This window comes from Cucumis sativus, chromosome 3, assembly GCF_000004075.3.
Source record: "Cucumis sativus cultivar 9930 chromosome 3, Cucumber_9930_V3, whole genome shotgun sequence".
Classification (NCBI taxonomy): Eukaryota; Viridiplantae; Streptophyta; class Magnoliopsida; order Cucurbitales; family Cucurbitaceae; genus Cucumis; species Cucumis sativus.
Window position 1 is genome coordinate 37140661 of NC_026657.2, and position 19414 is coordinate 37160074.

Sequence of the window (19414 nt, forward strand, 5' to 3'; positions counted from 1 at the left end):
TATCGTTAAGATCCACGTGCGCAAAATCCTCAAACTCGGGCAGAATGTTCAACTCGACATCGGCAAAGGACTCCGCACGCGCTCCCGTTGCCCAATATTTTCCAAAGACGTAGGACAATTCTTTGTAAAATGGGAATGATCTGTTAAGGAGCCCTTTGGCCGCAGGATGAGACTGCATACTTGAACAAAAATTGCATACATGAGACTAGTGTCATATCTTAGTAGAAATTAATAACATTGTACAATTATATTTTTCACATACCCCGCGAATCAAGGCAGGACTCAAATTCTTTGACCCATGTGTGGAACAAGAAAATCAAGCCTGACCCAGTTGTCGAACAAGTCTTTCTCAGCAACTATGCAATTTGCATCCTCATTCCAGCTGAACCCATTGCATGAGGGTTCCCGCATTTATGCAATTGTTTGGTAGGAGGAAAAGCAGACAAATATAATTTTCGAAAAAAAATATTATTTGTTAATCAAATTATCATATGACTACATGATACGAAAACTTAACAAATTGAAGTTAGAAACCCTCTTGGAATGAGAATCCCTAATTCTCAAAGGCTAAAACTTAATTCATCGCCCAAACCTCATTAAAACAACCTAAATAGTAAAACTTAAACCTTCCAATAAAAAAACATATTACCCCGTAAAAATACTAAACGTACTTATATAAAAATTTATTAAGTACAATTTAGTTAATAATTTGATACCTGAAAAAGTTTACATCACAATATATGATTTGATATAAGTGCACCTAATTTTTGTTAGGATTAGTTTTTTTTATGTGAAAGGCATAAAATATCTTTTACCAATAAAGTATCCACAATACCAAACTACTTAATTTAAATCGGTAAAATGAATTATTATTTTGTAAGCATCCTTTTGATCCAAGAAGAACCTTCTTTCCAAAGCCTCTTTTGAAAAAAAAAAATATAAATATATGTAGATGATTTAAAATGAATTAATTGTTGAAACTTGCAAATAGGAATGTCAAAGAGCAGCTAGGCTTTTCTTGGAGTAAAACCTAACAGAAAACAGAATAAACGGTTGCCAAAAATAAAATTAAGGAATATGATTCTGGTGAAGAGGGTAGCTAAGTTGCAAACCCAAATTTTGGATTCCGAGGAATCCAAATCTTGAAAGCATATAATTTCTTTCTTTTTTATAAAGAAAAAAGAAAAGTTGTTGATATCTTTCTCTTTAATTAAGTTATTATACAAAATAAAAATGTAGAAAAAGAAAAGAAAAAGAAAACAAAAGGTAAAATGGACGACAGTCAAAGACTGGCTTTTGCAAAAGTATGAGTGTGTAGAGAGCACATTGTTGAAAAGAAATTAAAACAACCTTGGTGGTGGATATTATTCTGCTTCCTTTTCTTTGTTCCACATGGCCTAATTTTAAAGCCACCACTTGGACTTGCAACATAGCCGCTAGTAGCATGGGGTGAATATATCTCTCAAATTGTGAACAATCAGATTCATAAACTCACAAATTTACCCATCAATTCATCACTATAGTTTCTTTTTTATTTGTTTACCTTCGTTTCATCTAAATACTTCCTTCCATTTCCAATAACTGTCTTCACTATATATCCATTATATTTTATTTATTTACTCAACAATTAATGTGTAGTGTTTGTCACATTTCCAACTGTTCTTCATTTAAACAATGTACCTGTTACATAAATAATATCATGTAAATTAAAAAATACATAATTTTCATATAGACCCAAGAGAATCTAAATTCAACATTCCATGTTAAAAGTCTCTTTAATATAACTTTATTCATTCAAGTATTTGACTTTGATGAGTAATTGCTAATGTGAGGGAACATATTACCCTTCCTATGGAGCAACACCCTGATCTACACAAGATGACAAAAGCTACACTTTGTAGAAAAGAACTTAACTGAAATAAATTTATAAAAAAAGAGCAAAGTGTCTTAAGAGAACATTGTTCTAAATTTATAAAAATTTATAATTCACCAAAAAAAAACTTAATCTTTTGGATTGAGTCGGTGATTTAAGATGATATAAAAGCATATTGATTCAAGATGTCCTAGGTTCAAGCCTCTACGTTGTTAATTTACTCTTCAATTAAAGTTGATTTTCACTTGTTACACATTTCTTTATATTTCAAGCCTACAAGTGTGAGGGACATTATTCATATACAACTCCTATAGCACGCCCCCTAATTCATATATCTCAACCACATATCATGCTTGCATTTTCGAAAGGCTCACCATTTGCCTTTAGCATTTGAGATTTTATGGAAATAGGGGCATGACTGCAATGCCATTTATGAAGAACAAAAACTCTCTCTACATATCAAAATTGTCTACTTGTTGCATGAATCCCCATTCTTTTATTTTGTGTTAACTAATACTTACAAATTTCACCTATCTTTATATATTGTTTCCTTCAATTACATAGAAAATAAGTATTTAAAAATATTATAATAGATATATCTTGTTTTTGAAAAAATAATGTTAGGTAGCACCCTGTAACTAAGACAGTTGAATGTTGAGATTTATGTCTTCAAACTCATGATTGGTTAAAGATGTTGTTATTATTTGTAATTCTATTATTTGATGTTGAGTTTTATGCCTCTCTATATGATTTGTAATTCTATTATTTGATGTTGAGTTTTATGTCTCTCTATATGATTTGTAATTCTATTATTTGATAAAAACGTTGAAATATAGTTCACTAAATTATTATTAAATAAGAGATTTGGTTAGCGTTAAAAACTTATAATCTAACAAATAAGGTTCAATTGACTATAGTACGAGTACTTGAGTTTTATGTAGAAACATAAATGTAGATCAAATTCGATTAAAGTTGTTTATTAGTTAGATTAAATTAAATTAAAGAGGAGTATCGGTAATTTTATTAGTAAAGAGGTTTTATTTTACCTAAATTTTATGAAAGATAATAATTTAGTAGTTGCATGCATCTAGCATCTAGTAGCATACTTAAAAATACTTAGAATTTTTGGTTTGTTACTTAAACAAAGGGGTCTCACTCTCTCTTTTGATCGAAGAATGATTCGATTTAACAGTGGAACTATAAATCAATTGTTCATTAGAGAATTAGTTGATGTCACTACATGAAAAATGACCTACCACGACACATTTAAAAGTTCTTAAGTTTAAAATGCTTGATAATTTTTTGCAGTAATTGTATCGCTTGTAAAGATATGATTATCTATGATAAATTGAAAAAACTATCACAATAAGTATTTTCATGACGAAAAATAAATGCCACATATTCAATAGTATTAAAAAATAATGAATGTCATTATTTTATATCTTATGATAGATATTTTCATCAGTTCACACATATTCAAGTACTTATATGTAATTTTTTGCATACTGACGACTGTTATGAAATATCACAAATTTATATAATTTTTTTACATTAATAAGGAAATACATTAATTAAAGGTTGTTATTTCTTGCAGCCATGTCATTACACAAACCAGTTCAATTATAAAGTACTTTTAATTACTTACCCATATGAAAATAAACAGTCAACACTTTAATATATATAAATTATCATACACTTTGTAATATTTGTACAAAAAGATTGACAAATAACCATTTTTGATAAAGAGTTTACAAGAATTTACATGTAGTAAAATATGATAGCTAGGTACATGACAATCCGAGTTTTAAATCCTTCGAAGGGAATAGTAGAGTTGAACATAATGAGAGTGCTACCATAACTTCATTACTCCAATAATTACGCGTCGAAAGGCACCTGCACCTACATATGCCGATGGTTCCTAAAAGCATCCCCAGCCAGTTGCATTAAGGGTGTATTTCAATCAAATCCAACAAAAATCAAAACAAAGTTATTAATCTAAAACCACTTCTTAGCAATGACAAAATTTTCGTTTTTAGCATAAAATTAATCTCAAGTCATTAAGAAATCTCTTCAACTTTATTATAGAAAAAAGTATTACGGAATTCCTTATATTTTGTTCGGTTAGCTCTTTTCAACATAAATTAGATAAGCAGGGAAACATGTTAACTTACTCTAGTTAATTTGTTCAATGTACCATCAATTTGCATAAAGTAAGCCTGCAACAAAGCAACCTCCATTATAAACCTTCTTGAAAATTGAATAACCATAAACTATATGTATTATAATTACCTACAACAGCATTTCAAGTTCTTCAGTGTCGTCCTCGTCCCCACGTACAGTTGCAACACTTGCTCTTCTTGGGTAGGAGAAGCAAGAAACCAATTGGCAGGAGGAAAACCAGTTACAGGAGAAGATGAGCTCATCTTTCTTAATAAGTACTAAAGGCCTGTCATATCTCATCAACGTCATCCAGTAATTGTTCAAGCTCATCTCTTACCTGTATTGAAAGAGAAAGATTGGAGCCACAAATAAAAAACTAGTTATAGTTATTTATTATTAATTTATCATCAATTTGTAAAAGAATTTAATTAATTATATTGTTTTATTGTTTTATTAAAATAATTTATTAGAATTATTTAATTAAAGAAACGAATTTTAGAAATTAAAATTTTTGGATTTTAGAAATTCAATTTAAGAATGTTAAAATTGTTGAGTTTATTCAAGCAATGGTGAATGGTGAATGAGGTAGTTGTTGCTTGGTGAGTTTGCCTTCTTCATCTTCAACCACAAATCCTACATGCTTTAATGGCTGTTGGCTGTATAAATCTAAATACGAAAAAATGGATGTTTTTAAGGAAAAAAAGTAATATAGATGTGTAATTAAATTAGAAAAAGTTGGAAAATGTAAGATGTGAAATAAGAAGGGGCCGTAAAAGAAGAAGGCAGAAAGAAAAGAACAAGGCCAAATCGTGGAGGATTATGGGTGGGCCATCAAAATCTGAGAATTGTCATTGATAATCCAGTTCAGCACTTAATTATTCTCGGTAATTGTAATGAATGATCATTTGAGAAATAATAATTAAGAATATATCAACATTTTAAAAAAATTGTAAATATAGCATAACTATCGTTGATAGACTTGTATCACTGATAGACTTGTATGATCTATCGGTGATAGACCAATTTTTACAACATGATCTATTAGTGATAAACTCTATCATTGATAGATTTTGACAAATTTTGCTATATTTGCAAATTTTTTTATAATGTTGCTATATACTTAATTATTTTGAATTTAATTACTAAATTTGCAACTATCCCAATTATTTTACAGATTTGCTCTTCCACATTTCTACTTTAGTTCGCAACCTCACTTTCTACAAGAATGCTTCTTTTACCTTTAAGCTCGTTCAGATCTTAAGATCAATACAATATGTTTAGGCTTTCCTTAAGAGTGAGATCCCTCACACTCACCATATTTAGGCTCTCCTAACTACAATATCCATATTGAACCCCTCCCGAGTTTTACAATAACTGCCGAACCAAAAGTCTCAACAACAAGACAAGCATTTTCAAGAATAATACATGAAGGATGAGATGTAGGCAAATCGTAAGCGCAAAATTAAAAATGAATAAGAACACCATATAAACATGACTTTTTTTTAGAATAAATATTATTTACAGGAGAATAAAAAAAGCAGATGCTGCATAATAATAAATAATTCACGAAATTTGCAAATCACTCATTCATGTATGGTAGGAAAAGTAGACCAGTTGTAACATTGTATGCTCAAATTTTATCATTAATAAAATAAATGAAAATAGTGATTATTTATGAGGTGGTAGCATTGTCTCTTCTTGGAAGGATGTTGTTTGATTTATAAAGTTGTTTTGAACCTAGTGTTTAGTGTTTCTCTCCTCGTTAATTAGGAGTTTTTTTCTTTCATATTGGTTGGTTCTTTTTTCATGTTTGCCTAAATAAAATCTATTCTCCCACACCCCATATATATTTGTGAAAATAGAAGATTTAGAAAAAGTATAAATCTCATTTTTCAACCTCATATAAGTCTTTCTTGGAAGAAGAAAATTTTGCTATAAATTGCCCCCACACATCACTTTAGCCTCCTCCATCCACTCTAACCATTTTTCTCTCTTTATTATTTTTTTTTTCTTTTTGCTTTTTGCTATTAAGTTTATGAACTGTTTTTTCATTCTTTTACCCTTAATTTTGAATTTAATTTTTATATAGCTTTTGATCTTTATAATTTACCTTTTTTACATTAAATACTAGGTTTTAGTTATTGATATTAATATAGTCTTTTAATTGATTTTGCATGAATAGTTTAAAATTAATTTGTCTTTTCCGAATCATAACTATGGCTAAAAATATAACATTTTATAGTTTAAAAAGCAAATAAAACTTAAATTTAAAATTGGAGTGTAAAATATAACATGACGAAATAAAAATTAGACACGAAAGGGTTGTATTTTTCTCATTTTTTTCAAATTACTTTTTAGGAGTACACACTCATTGTTATCTCTCTTTCAATTTTTCTTCCCTTTTTTTCATTTCTCAGTGCTTATTTTCTATTTTCAAAGAAAAACAAAACGTTTTTGGTTGTTATCTCGTTTTACTTGAACAAAAATATACCATTTAGTAACTTTGTTTTTTTACTTTCTAAAAGTTTCTTTTTCTCTATTAGAGTTAGCGTTCTCTTTTACCATAGATATCTATTATATAGTTTTGTTATACACTGGTTGCCTTATACTTTTATGCTAAGCTTTTATCACATTCAATTCCTCCTTTCCCTATCTTTTTGTCTTTTTCATTATTTAACAATTATGTGAGTGAGATACCAAAACAAATCACCGTCATTAAAGGTGGTCAATTGAATTATATTCTATTGATTTTTACTAAGTTCGACATTTATCATTCGATTTCTTTGAGTAAATAAAAAGCTCTCATACATATTGTGATGAAAAACAAGTTGAACTTCTCGTGAAAGCAATGAGTTTATAATTAGGAAAATGAATTAAGATCCACTACAATAAATTAAACATTCAAATACACATAGAGACAGTGACAATAATAGTAGAGAGGGAAAGAGGAAAAAACATTTATGATAAAGCTAAAATCGTATATTATTTTACGGAAAAAAAAAAAGAAGTATCTCGTATGTAATGATGTATTTACAAAGAAATTGATCTAGGATTTATTTCAACCTTTTTAGGATTAGAAATCTTATTGGATCAAGCATGAATTGACACTCGAGCTTTATTTAATTTGAAATCAAGTTCTCCCGATACACATTATCCCGAAAAAACACCTTATTATAAGTAAAAGGTATTTCAAAGTTGCTATCAAGTGGGCTAGCTTAGCTCTTATAAAGCTAGCAAATACCAAACTTTTATAAAGAGGAAAGAGTGGCCTATCCTATGGAGATTTGTCCAGTTTCTTTAGGGCACTAGAGACTCGTTAAGGTTGCCTTGCCTCAGTGCCCCAAGATGAGAAATAACTTTTAATGCCTCTGTCCCTTTGCCTTGTCCTCTTGCACTATCTTTTTATCTTTTTATACAAAAAATGCATATTTCTTAACCCACATATGCTTATTTTAGCTAGTGGGGAATACTACTCTTTTTTGGGATTGTTTTTTCACTCTTTCAAAATATTCAAAAACCAAAAAAATAAATAATAAAATAATAAAAAAAACTTGCAACCACCACCTAAACTTTCACTATCCCATTGAAATAATTGAGCAAAACTTTGTGTTTTTTGGAAACCTATATTAAATGTATGCAGAAATTTGTAAAAGAAAAAAGCCCTTTATTTATTTATTTTTATATGGATCTCTTGAATTGTACCTAAATCAAGAAAAGATATATATGGTTTTTTCTTTTACCTTTTAGAGATAGATTTTGATGCAAACAATCCTGTTCATCCACATCCCACTATCAAGACTTGCTCATTTTAATATCTCTCCTTTTATGTCAAAAAATAGATCAATAAGAGAGAGTCTAGTACTTGTTTATTGTCTAACAAACTTTAAGCTAAGGACCCATGTGTTACTAAGAGGTACCAAAGAAGACAAAAGTTTGATGGGGGTGAGAAATGCAAGTTGATAAATTAATGGTGAAAGATATTGCAATCCTTTTTCCCCCTTTCATCTTTTTAGGCTTTTCTTCAGTGTAATGAAGGATATTGGAGGATATCCCTACTTGGAACTTTCATAATTAAATTAATTAAATTCAAATTAAATATTTGGTGCAAATAAATTATATTTTAAATATATAATATTATACCGACTTGGTAAATGGTAATACTCAATATTCGATTTTGCCTTACTACACTATTTTTAAATAGTCCATTTTAGTTCTTTTTCAAACTTTCATATATTGTATTCTACTTCTTAAACACTGTCTAAAGTTATCATAGGTGTTGGTCTTTTTAATTTTGAGTATATAAACCAACTTCAGCCTAATTGATTTCTCTTTTTTCTTTTTATTTATTTATTTTAGGAAACCTCTTTCTTTTACTCCTTCAATATTTAATAATTAAAAAAGATTGATCCACTTTGATACTCAACAATATGGCCTATTGCATCATCTAACTTAAAATATCTGATTAGATGCATTCGGTTTTGGACTAAAATATACTTTTTTTTTTATTTTTATACTAATTTTCAAGATTAAAAATTAGAACAAATATTATCAGCCATCAATTAAAATAAAATTAGCATGTCCACCTAAGATTTAAACACAGAAAAGAAACTTTAATTTTTGTTGTCTTGAAATACTTTTTTTTTTAAGTAATTAATTCCTCCGTTTCACCTTTTAGTCTCTCTTAAAGCATATGTGTTTAAGATTAACTTTTTTTCTTTTACCGTCAATACACATACTATATGTCAATTAAAGAATGTTAACATATTTAATCATTGTTTAAAGGAGAAGAAAAAAACAAAAGAAGAGATGGTTTCTTATGTTGGAAGTGAGCGGGAAATAAATTCTATAGTAATTATAAAAGCTCAGGCGAGGAGAAAACAAAATTTCTTCCATTTTTTTATTTTTTTTTAAGTAGGTTTTATATCTAAGTATTTAGCAATATAGTAAAAAAGAAAATGAGATATTTTATTAATTGTAACTTATAAATAACTAATAACTTAATAAAATAAAATAAAAATTTAACTTGTAATAGTTCAACAAAATTAAATGTTTTAACTAATGAACACTTTCATAGCTAAGGGGAAGTAAAAAAGTTTCTCTTATGAATAGAAATAATTATTAATTCTTACGTAAAATACAATGAATGAACCTCTAGGAATTCTTAAATATGAATGTTTATAAAAGCCTTTTTCTACGTCAATTTGCACATAGTTTGGATAGTCTTCCAAATAAAAAGGAATATCTCAATTTCATTGCATGTTTTTGTAGGTTGTTCATTTTCTTTCTATATTTTTTTTTTCTTTTTTATGCTTTTATGGATGTGTTTATTTTAAAAATATATCTTTTGAAAATCATTTACATTTAATTGATATTTCAATATATACATAAAATATGCACTTTAGAACATCTCCATTAGTCGTCAATTGTTCAATCGATCTACCCATCTAGAGACTAGGCTTATCAAATCGAGAAGTTGACTTTGATTTAAGAAATCTATAAAGATCGGTAAAAATGAAAGCATATCTGAATACCAATACAAACAACAATAGAGAAATTAGAAAAATATATTATTAAGTGATAGTATGTGATTTTCGAAGTTAATGTTTTTTTTATAAAAAAAATATATCATTAATTAAAATCTTTAAAAATATCTAAACATAAGCTTAGCTCAACTGGCACCTCTATGTTCATGTGAACAAAAAGTTCTGGATTCAAATCTCAAAGACATTAATCAATTAAAAAAAATTAATCAATTCAAAATGAAGATACTTACCACAAAAGTAATCGTTGAGAAGAAAAAATCAATTAAAACATACGTGCATGGTTAAAAACTAGTAATAAAAAATGGAGAGATAAATTTAAAAGAATTAGGTATTGAATGGAAATGAAAAGGCATGAAAGATGTCAACCTTGTCCCAAAGACATTGTCATGGTGTTTGTATAAAGAGTTTGAAAGGTTCCAACGTAATGATTTGCCCACACCGCTAATTGAATCTTGGCTTTAAATAAACTTTAGTTTAACTGCACCAATTCCCAAAAAGCACCCATTTTACACCACCACCCTTTTTATTTCCTCCACTTTGATTTCAATCCCATTTTAAGCTGCCCATTACACAATTAATTCACTCCTTTTTACCATTATTGCTTATTTTTTGCCTTTTCTTTTCTTTAACATCTTAGGGTGAAAACATATAATCCAAACAAGTCAACAAAATGCTTTACGTACGGATACCATTTACTTTTATGAGTTGTATGCTCTTTTGATTAGATATCCTATGTGTCCCTCTTAAATTCCTAATTATGCTTTCATATGAATTAATTATAGTAAGTTCTAAATTTTTGAATATGACTCAAATTATAAATTTGTAAAACAAAAGCAATTTAGATGAGAGATTTCATTTAGATATTTTATTTCAAAATAGGTGTATTAAATTTTGATAAATTTGAGAAACAGGCCCTAGAATAGAAGTTGGGTGAGGTGGAGTAGGACTAACTTTGAGGACGGAAGTGAGCATATATAGTAGTAAAAGGCGATATTACCCTTGATCAAGGGTATTCAAAATAAACAAATAGCATTAATACTTTTAGATGGTTCAGCTTTTTGAGGTGCGACGTGTCGGCTTCGCAACTAAGGTGCAGTCAGGCTCCCGTGTAAAGTTTTTGGCTTCTTGGTGTCGGTGAAAACCGAAACGGGGGCAAGAAAATGAGAGTTTATAAGAAAGTGACAGAGAAGTGTATTTTTTATATTTTTCTTTTTTATTCTTTTTCTTTCATATTATAAAAAAATCAAATTACAATTTTGATTCTGCTACTAAATTTATCATCACATATGTGGTTTATGTTTTTTTTTAAAATATTCTTTTGGGTGGTATAATGTTATTTTCAATCCTATTAATATTTATTTTCTTTTTCATTTGTTTCATTGTCATGAATAGCAGTTTTAGTGTCGGTAATTGTGTATAATAATATTTTTAAAAAAATTAATAATTTAATACACTCTTGTTAATAATATAGTGGTAAATTTAGCTATATTTGAAAAGCCTTCTTAATACTTTTGGTATTGAATAATATATTTATAGTTGTCTACGTTCATTTTCGTTTTTGTTTTACCATATGTTTTTAAAATTTACATATAAGAGATGTTAGATAGATATAATATAGAGAAAAAAACTAGAATATTTGGATGTACGCATTTCACATCTAGTTTTAATAAAATATGTTGTCATGTGGTGTTTTTATTTTTTATTTTTATAAAATTATTTTATTCAATTCTTTTTTGTGTGGTAGAGAAGTGAAAAGCATAAAAGTTATGTGCATGTTGCATCTAATCATTGTTCATGTAATATTTTAATCATGTCATTTTAAATCAGTTTTATCTTATAAAAGGTTAATGCAGACACCATCAAAATAGAAAAGAGATAAAAAAAAAAATTTTTATCAAAATTGTGATTTAGAAAGTTGAGTTTGAAGATTGAGAAGAGTCGAATATACAATTGTTAGACAAAGTAAGTTTATTAATAAAAAGTATGTAAATTTCCTCATTCCCTAAATAGGTTTATTTATTCTTTAATTTGAATTTCTCATTTCAATAAACTCGAAAGCTATGATAGTGGACAATTTATTAGTAAGTGACCATGTTAACAAAAATAAATATTGGACAAAATCTAAATGTAGTTTTAGTGGACAATACATATGCATTTTTAAATATTGGCCGTTCGATTACCAACATAATTACCATTGTTTTAATATTTAAACAAAACAAATAATAATAATAATAATTTACATCAAAACAACTAAATAAAATCTGTTCTTTTTTAAAAGAATAAAAAAGAAAAGAGAGAAAGATTGACGATTTGAATGGATTGTAGCATGGTATGAATCTCATAGCGTTTAGACTCCTATCTTCTTTAATATCATATACCTTGAAATACTAAAGTAAGTTTAACACAAAAATACACCAAATTACAAATACCAACCTCTATCTTATTTTATCCCAACCTTTTAGTTCTTTTGTATAAAAATATTTAGTTTTAAATGGTTCGTTTCAACGTTCTTGTTTCTTATTTTCTATTTTTCATTTTCATTTTTTTAAAACAGATACGTTTACTTTTCGTTTCTAAATTTTAAAAAACATTTTTTAAAATTGGATAAAAAATAAAAAAATATGAAAAAGTAGATTCTCCTAGTTTCGTTATTGCTCCAAGTCGTGGTTCAACTCTCAACGTTAATATTGTTTTTTTCTCCCTTCTTTTATTAGTTTTCATATATGTTTAATTTAATTTTAAATTTTTAATATTTAGATTTGTGTACTATTTGATCCTCAAACTTCAAATTTAATTATAAATTTTCATTTCTATTTAGCTACATTTATTTTTTGTTTTTTTTTTTCATGTTTACATCTTTAATTAAATTTTAAATTTTAAATTGTTAACTTTTTGAATTAAAAGATTTAATAGGTTAATTTAAATATGTTTTTAATTTAAAATGTTTATTATTTGAAAGTTACTTAGAAATTTTTTTACTAAAATATTCATTTTAGTTATCTTTAATATTTCACAATCATAACATTTACCTAAAATTGAGTTGAATTAGAATCAGCACATTAAGATATATTAATTAAATGAGAAATTATATTTCAAATAAAAAATTAACCACATGTGATTAATAAAATCTATTGTAATTTATTATTAATTTTACAACAAAAATGATGGATAATTGATAAAACAAATTTTTATTTAGAAATGAGAATAATTATCGAATATAGTTTTTTTTCTTATTTAGAAAAAAACAAGGAACAATAAATATGAAAGAGAAAAGCAGAAACATTATAGAATAAGGTTTAAAGTTTTGATTTGTGCATTTTAGTCCTCCAAATTTACAAAATATGTTTAAAAGATGATTCTTCCTATTTAAAGTTATTTAAAAATAATAACACAACATTTTTAAATTTTTTTTAAAAAACATATTTTCTGTCCTCTCTTTCCATCATCCAATAGGAACTGAGGGTTGAATCCTCCACATCTAGAATGAAAAGGTATGTGAGCTAGTTAAATAATATTTTTGTCCACCTTAATTATTATTATTTATTATTATAAAGGGATAAATGGTTAACATTAAATTTTGAATTATAAATACTATATATAGTTTTAGGAGAAATGTAATTTTGATAATAGTATGTGGTATATGAAAATTGATGGGAGGTGTAGTCTACAATCTAAAATCTACGATGTACAACTGGTGGGGAGGCTGGAATTGAAGGGTTGTGAATAATCCATCAATCACCGCCCTCCCCGTTGATTCCAATTCCAATTCTTCTTTTCTTTTCCACCCTTCATTTTTCCTTTTCTCTCTTTTTCACCCCTTTTCTTTTTCTATATATTGCCTCCTCCCCAATTTCAAAATTCCCTTCCCCTTCCCCCTTCCCCCTTCTCCCTTCCCCTTCTCCCTTCCCCTTCTCCCCCATCCCCCCAACACTTCCATTAATTTCTACATAGATGCTGGAAACCTCTTCTTCCTTATCCCTTGACATTGATGTCTCCGGTTCTCAGTGAAATCCTCCGTTCCGGTTTCATCATTACCTCTTCTCTCCTCCGCCGTACCCATTTACTCCAATCTTTCTCTGTCCTCTTCCTCCATTGGTTTTACGTCTTCTCATGAACTTCCATTTTTTTCCCTTTCTACTATACCTTCTTTAATTTCTCCTTCCTCCTCTCTCTCTTTCTCTCTCTCTCTATATAAACTCAAAATCCCCTCAAATTTAGCTTCTGGGGTTTTCTCATCAACTGTAAATACAGAAATCCCTTTCTTTATATATTTATATATTCATATATATATATATATCTATAGTTTTTTTTTTTTTTTTTTGTGATTATGGATTGCTCTAGTGGGAATTCTTCAGGTTCATTATGTGAACAGATTGTGGTTCAGAACCAAAGCTCTGGTTCTGAAGCAGAGTTGAAGCAATTGATGGATCAAAGAAAAAGAAAACGAATGCAATCCAATAGAGAATCGGCGAGGAGATCCAGGATGCGAAAACAACAACACTTGGATGGATTAATGGTACAAGTAAGTCAGCTGAGAGATAACAAAAATCAAATGATTTCAAGAATTAATCTCACTACTCAATTGTTTCTCAACATTGAAGCAGAGAACTCTGTTTTAAGAGCTCAGATTCTGGAACTTACTCATAGATTAGAATCATTAAACCAGATCTTATCCCATATCAACAACAACAACAACATCGACGATGATGAACAACAACAACAACAACAACATAATAATAATAATTTTCTTCAAGATTTTTGGGACAACTTTGATGATTTTGATCTTAATCCATTGTTCATCAACTCCTTGTTCTTCACTCCACAACAACAACAACCACCCATTATGGCATCTGCTCATCATCACCTGCTTCACTACTGATTCATCTAATCTCTTTTTATGCTCTTGCGTTTCATGAGAATATTAGATTGTTTAAATCCATGAAAAAACTTCAAGTGTAAAATATTAGCTTTAATTTTGTGGGAGATGGGTAGGTAAAGGAAATCAATATTATTGAAGATTAATATTTTCAAAGTTGGGAAAAAGCAACCTAAAAAGAAAAGAAAAAAAAAGTGTAAACTAGTTTCTTGGATTTTATTTTGATTGGGGAGTGGGTCATTTTCATTATGATGTAATGGGGCTTTTCATGCGTTTTAGAGGGCCCCTACCTTGTTATTATTATTATTATTATATATTCATATAATATAATTAAAGTATTTTCTTTCTTTTTCTTATTTTAATTTCACTCTCTGCTTTTCCTTGCCGCAAGGAAAATATAATTATTCTATTTTTGGTTTTAATTTTATTTAATAATTTATTTAGAATAATTGCAAATGCATCTAAAGTTGTTTGAACCGACCATTTGTTAAAAGGGGCAGTAGGTCCCTTCATCACCATTTAAATCATATTTCATACCTATTTTCAACTATCATATAATAAAATTTAAGATTCTATTCTATTTAGGATCACCTTTGATAGACATTGATAAATTTCTATCAATAATAAAGTATAAAATTTTCTTTATTCATCTTTTCGACTAACAAAGTAGTAGGTTTGAATGTGTGATAGTACTATTTTTTTTATTTATTAAAGATCTCATGAATAGTGTTTGATTTTATATGTATGGTTTATATAAAATATGGAGATGAAAAGCCACTTGACCAGATCTGAATTAAAATAATTTTAAAAAAATAATGAGATAAAAGACAATAGAATGAAACTTTGTGTCTTTCGCTAAGTCACTTTATTCGTAAATGCTCTTCTTACAACCACTATTTATATAATTACAAAACTACAAGAATATCTATCTATATATATATATATTTATATTTATATAAGAAAATTGAGTTAAAAAGAATTTGTTATATATTTGGATTATACGTATGGACCTTTAAATTTAAGACAACACTCGAATTGTTATTTATAATATTTAGGCAATAGTGAAGTGTATATATGCACCATTACACTAGTTCAATGTATTTGGTCTTAACATTTTCATTAGGGAAATTAATGGTTTTTTTAGGTTAATTTGAATAACCACTCTCCAAAATAATAATTAAGTTTATGAGTGTGATTTATTGTTTATAGACTCTAAAATTGATATAAATTTTGTAAAATTTTATAAAAAAAAATAATGTTGCGTTATTTTAATTTTTATATATGTAAAAGTTCACAACTCTGGAGTTGAGTGGTATAAATTTGATATTTTTCTCTTTTTTTTTCTAACTAATAAAGGGTTGTTAGTGTAAAACAATTAATTAGTAATACTATTATTTAAGAAAACATGGAGGAAATTATAAAAAATATGGGGTTAGTTTATTAGTAGGATTGCCTGAAGACTGTTTTAATAATAATAATAATAATAAAAATAATAATTTACATAAAGCAAAAGCAGTATTAATTAAGAAAGGGAAGGGAAGTGATGAATTTGTTTGGAGTGTGATCACATGGTTGGTTGCAGTAAACAAAGGAAGCCTTAAAATGAATATTTCAAACATTAAAATTGTCCTTTCTGAATCGCATATTACCTTACCACTTTCTCCTCTCTTAACTTCACTTCTCAATCAATCCAAATATTAATTTGTTTCTGTCTCTCCATTCAATTCAATTCCCTCTTTGTTGGTATTTAAATGGTAGATTATTAATCACAACTCTAATTAATTATATAAAACCATTTTTAATTTTAGTTCCTAATGATATATATATATATATATGAAATAACTGTTATTGTATTGGGTGATACTGTATTTGTTTTATTTTGGTGCTAATAACGGATAAGATTTAAGGGTTGTTTGACACACATAACTAAGTTGGTAATTATTATAGAAGAGAGTAATTGAAAAAGTTGACTCGTTCATGTAAGAAATGGATGAGTTCCATAACCATCATTTTAAATTAAGGATGAACCAACCGATTTTACCCATCGAACCTAACTTGTGATCGTACATTAACTTTGTGTTAAATTTGTATTAGTTTATCTGTAGAATGAAAATTTTGAAAAAGAAAATATTTATTATTATTTTATTCAAAATCTCCATTTCTGCATTGCTATCTAAACAATGTGGAAGTCTCCTTATAAACTCTTAGATCCATTCATGGATTTGGGTTTTAAGGACACTCAAGTTCTGGAAGGAGAGAGGAGATAGGAGATAGGCAAATGCAAATATAATGCCCACCCCACTACTATATAAAAAAATCTTTCAACTTCATCTCTTTCTATACAAAGAGAGTAGAACCATCGTGAAACATCTTAAAGAAAGCGTGATTCGTACCTTACACGAGACATAAGGCGAAGTTCATCAACAATAATATCAATAGTGTATATATATATAATACAATATAAAAAGTTATTCAACAATGATCAAAAGACATGCTACCATGTGATATTTTTATTTTTATTTTCTTAAACAATATTCCTTTTCTAATTCTTTCGTGGAGCATAAAAGCTAACGTTTAGATTACATTTAATGATAGATAAATTTAGTATAGACTTGAAAACTTGAACCTCACCTCAAGTTTATGTTCTCAATAGTAATAAATAGCCTAATGGTAAAATTAGTTTTTATTCTTTTCTAAGTTCAAACCTTTACAATCTCTCCTAAATAATTTTCAAACCTTTAAAAGACACAATATAATTCTCATTTTTGTATGGTGTGATAAAACTCTCCTAAATAATTTTTACCCTACCTAAAAACTACTTACAAGAGTTAAAAGATGTCTAACATAGACATTTACTATTGGTATTAAAAGTGACATATTTGAACTATTAATTATATAATAATTTTCATTTTATTAATCTATTTGATTGCATTTATTATCGATCCTAACTAATTATGAAATATATGATATACAATTACTAATTGTTAATTAATTTAATCAACAAATATATCTCGTATCTCTCCACACTTCACTTCTTTGCCCAGTCCATTTCTCATTATTTGTTTTGTAGTTAACTTTTTCATTTTTTTTGGTGAGTTTATAATTTTTTTTCATTTTTATATTTTGATCAATTTTCATTCTATATACAATGTTTTGAAATATTGTTATACGAATTTTTAGGTTTTTCAATTAATTTTTTTGTTACAATAGTAAATCCTAATTATTTGATGAGGAATATATTTTCAATGTATAATGAGTATATTATATCCATTATCAATGTTATTCATATATTTAAAGACCATTTCAAAGTATCCATTATCAATGTTATTCATATATTTAAAAATGTTATTCATATATTTAAAGACCATTTCAAAGTTTTACAATGTATATAAACCTAAAATCAGATTACATATTTGTTTGTTATATATCAGATATGGACGTAAATTACAGGTATATATTTTTTTTCTTACCAAGTATGACCAACGTTCCAGTATATTATGATAACTTTTTAACGATTTGGACAACTATATTAGTTGTTGTGTATTAGATATTGTAGTCCATGAACAAATGTCATTTCAAAGTTACGTAATAGTTCATAAAAATTATTGTAAATGTGAAACAAATATATTATAGTAATTAACAACTGATTTTATTACATGGTATATTATTGGATCAGATTAACTAAGTCTTAAGAATATACCATGTTTAAATATTATTACCCTTCTTTATTATATAATATAGAGTATATGCAAAATAATTAAATATACATGTGTATATGTGAAAAAGTACATTAAAATATATATAAATCTATAATTATTATAGTTATATTTGATATAAACATGATACATATTTGAAATTAATAACTAAAACAATAAATAAATCATGACATATTTTTTTAAAACTATAAAATTCATAAAATAAAGAAATAAAATTTGAAAGGCCAAAACTCGAGCAACAAAATAACGTAGGAATGAAAGAAAAAATTATGTAAAAAACCATATAACAATGATAATAAAAAAAAATGAAATTTACATCCTAAAAAAATAAACCAAACATTAACAATTAAAAAATATATGTAAATAAATCAAATCTCATATATATTATCTCACAATGATAACTAAAATGAATAATAAATACCAAAATCAAATTTGAAATTATATCGAGCAAACTATGGATAGTGTCGGTCCTTCAATAAATTTAAATTTTAAAAAAAGATTATGATTTTTGAACTTTGAAGTAATTGAACCTGTATATTTGTACCATACGAGTTAAAAACCCCTTTATCAAAATGTTATTATGAGAACCAAATTCGCAAATTTATGTTCACCGTGCAGCTTCAGTCAGGAAATTTGATCTGAATTTGAAGAATCAGCAGTTAATAAGATAGGAAAGGTGAGAAATGCAGGAGAAGAAAGGTAATACCTATTTATATGCAAAAACTAGCAATTAAAACACTACCTAGTACTCCATCAAGCATATATAAATATATGTTGTAGTTTGAATGACTTCCCAATTTATGTAACATTTTCCGTCATTTTCTCCATCATTTTACTCTTTATTACCCGAGTGGAATCTAGCTTTATAAGTGAGAGAGATATGCTGAGCTATACAATGACTTCAACATCCGTTGAATCCAAAATTTACCCAATCCCCAGATAGCTCTGTATATATAATTGTTCTAATTATGGGTCAGATTCTGGTTCAGCATAGGGTACATCACCCACCCAATCCATCTTTTAACCTATAACTTCACTTGATAGTGACGTGTGACCAAAAATATGTACTTAACAAAAAATAAATTGACAAAATACCTAACAGTTTCCAGTGTAAAACTTTTTTTTACCCTACAATTCCGTGTGGTTGGGAATCTGGGACTCTGAACTGCAAATGCTTGAATAGTCTCTCAATTTACAATCTGGTTTTCTTACAAAATTACTGTCTTCCTACAAGCTGAAGAAGACC

At 27.5% G+C, this 19414-nt stretch overlaps 1 protein-coding gene and 1 long non-coding RNA gene across 2 annotated transcripts; one reads left to right on the top strand and one right to left on the bottom strand.

The window, feature by feature from the left end:
- Positions 1-3541: 3541 nt before the first annotated feature.
- LOC116402894 lies at positions 3542-4452 on the bottom strand. The gene is made up of 3 exons (XR_004215568.1): positions 4163-4452; positions 4045-4089; positions 3542-3791 (listed from the first exon to the last, which is right to left on the bottom strand). It is a non-coding gene; the product is annotated as an uncharacterized LOC116402894 (long non-coding RNA).
- An 8978-nt stretch (positions 4453-13430) lies between these two features.
- On the top strand, positions 13431-14808 carry LOC101205125 (bZIP transcription factor 11). Its single transcript, XM_011654132.2, has one exon. It carries the CDS (start codon positions 13904-13906, stop codon positions 14453-14455), a length of 552 nt encoding a protein of 183 aa, XP_011652434.1. The 5' UTR covers positions 13431-13903; the 3' UTR covers positions 14456-14808.
- Positions 14809-19414: the final 4606 nt, after the last annotated feature.

Excerpts from the sequence above, each read along its gene's own strand:
- LOC101205125 (XM_011654132.2), top strand. The coding sequence starts at position 13,904 with ATGGATTGCTCTAGTGGGAATTCTTCAGGTTCATTATGTGAACAGATT.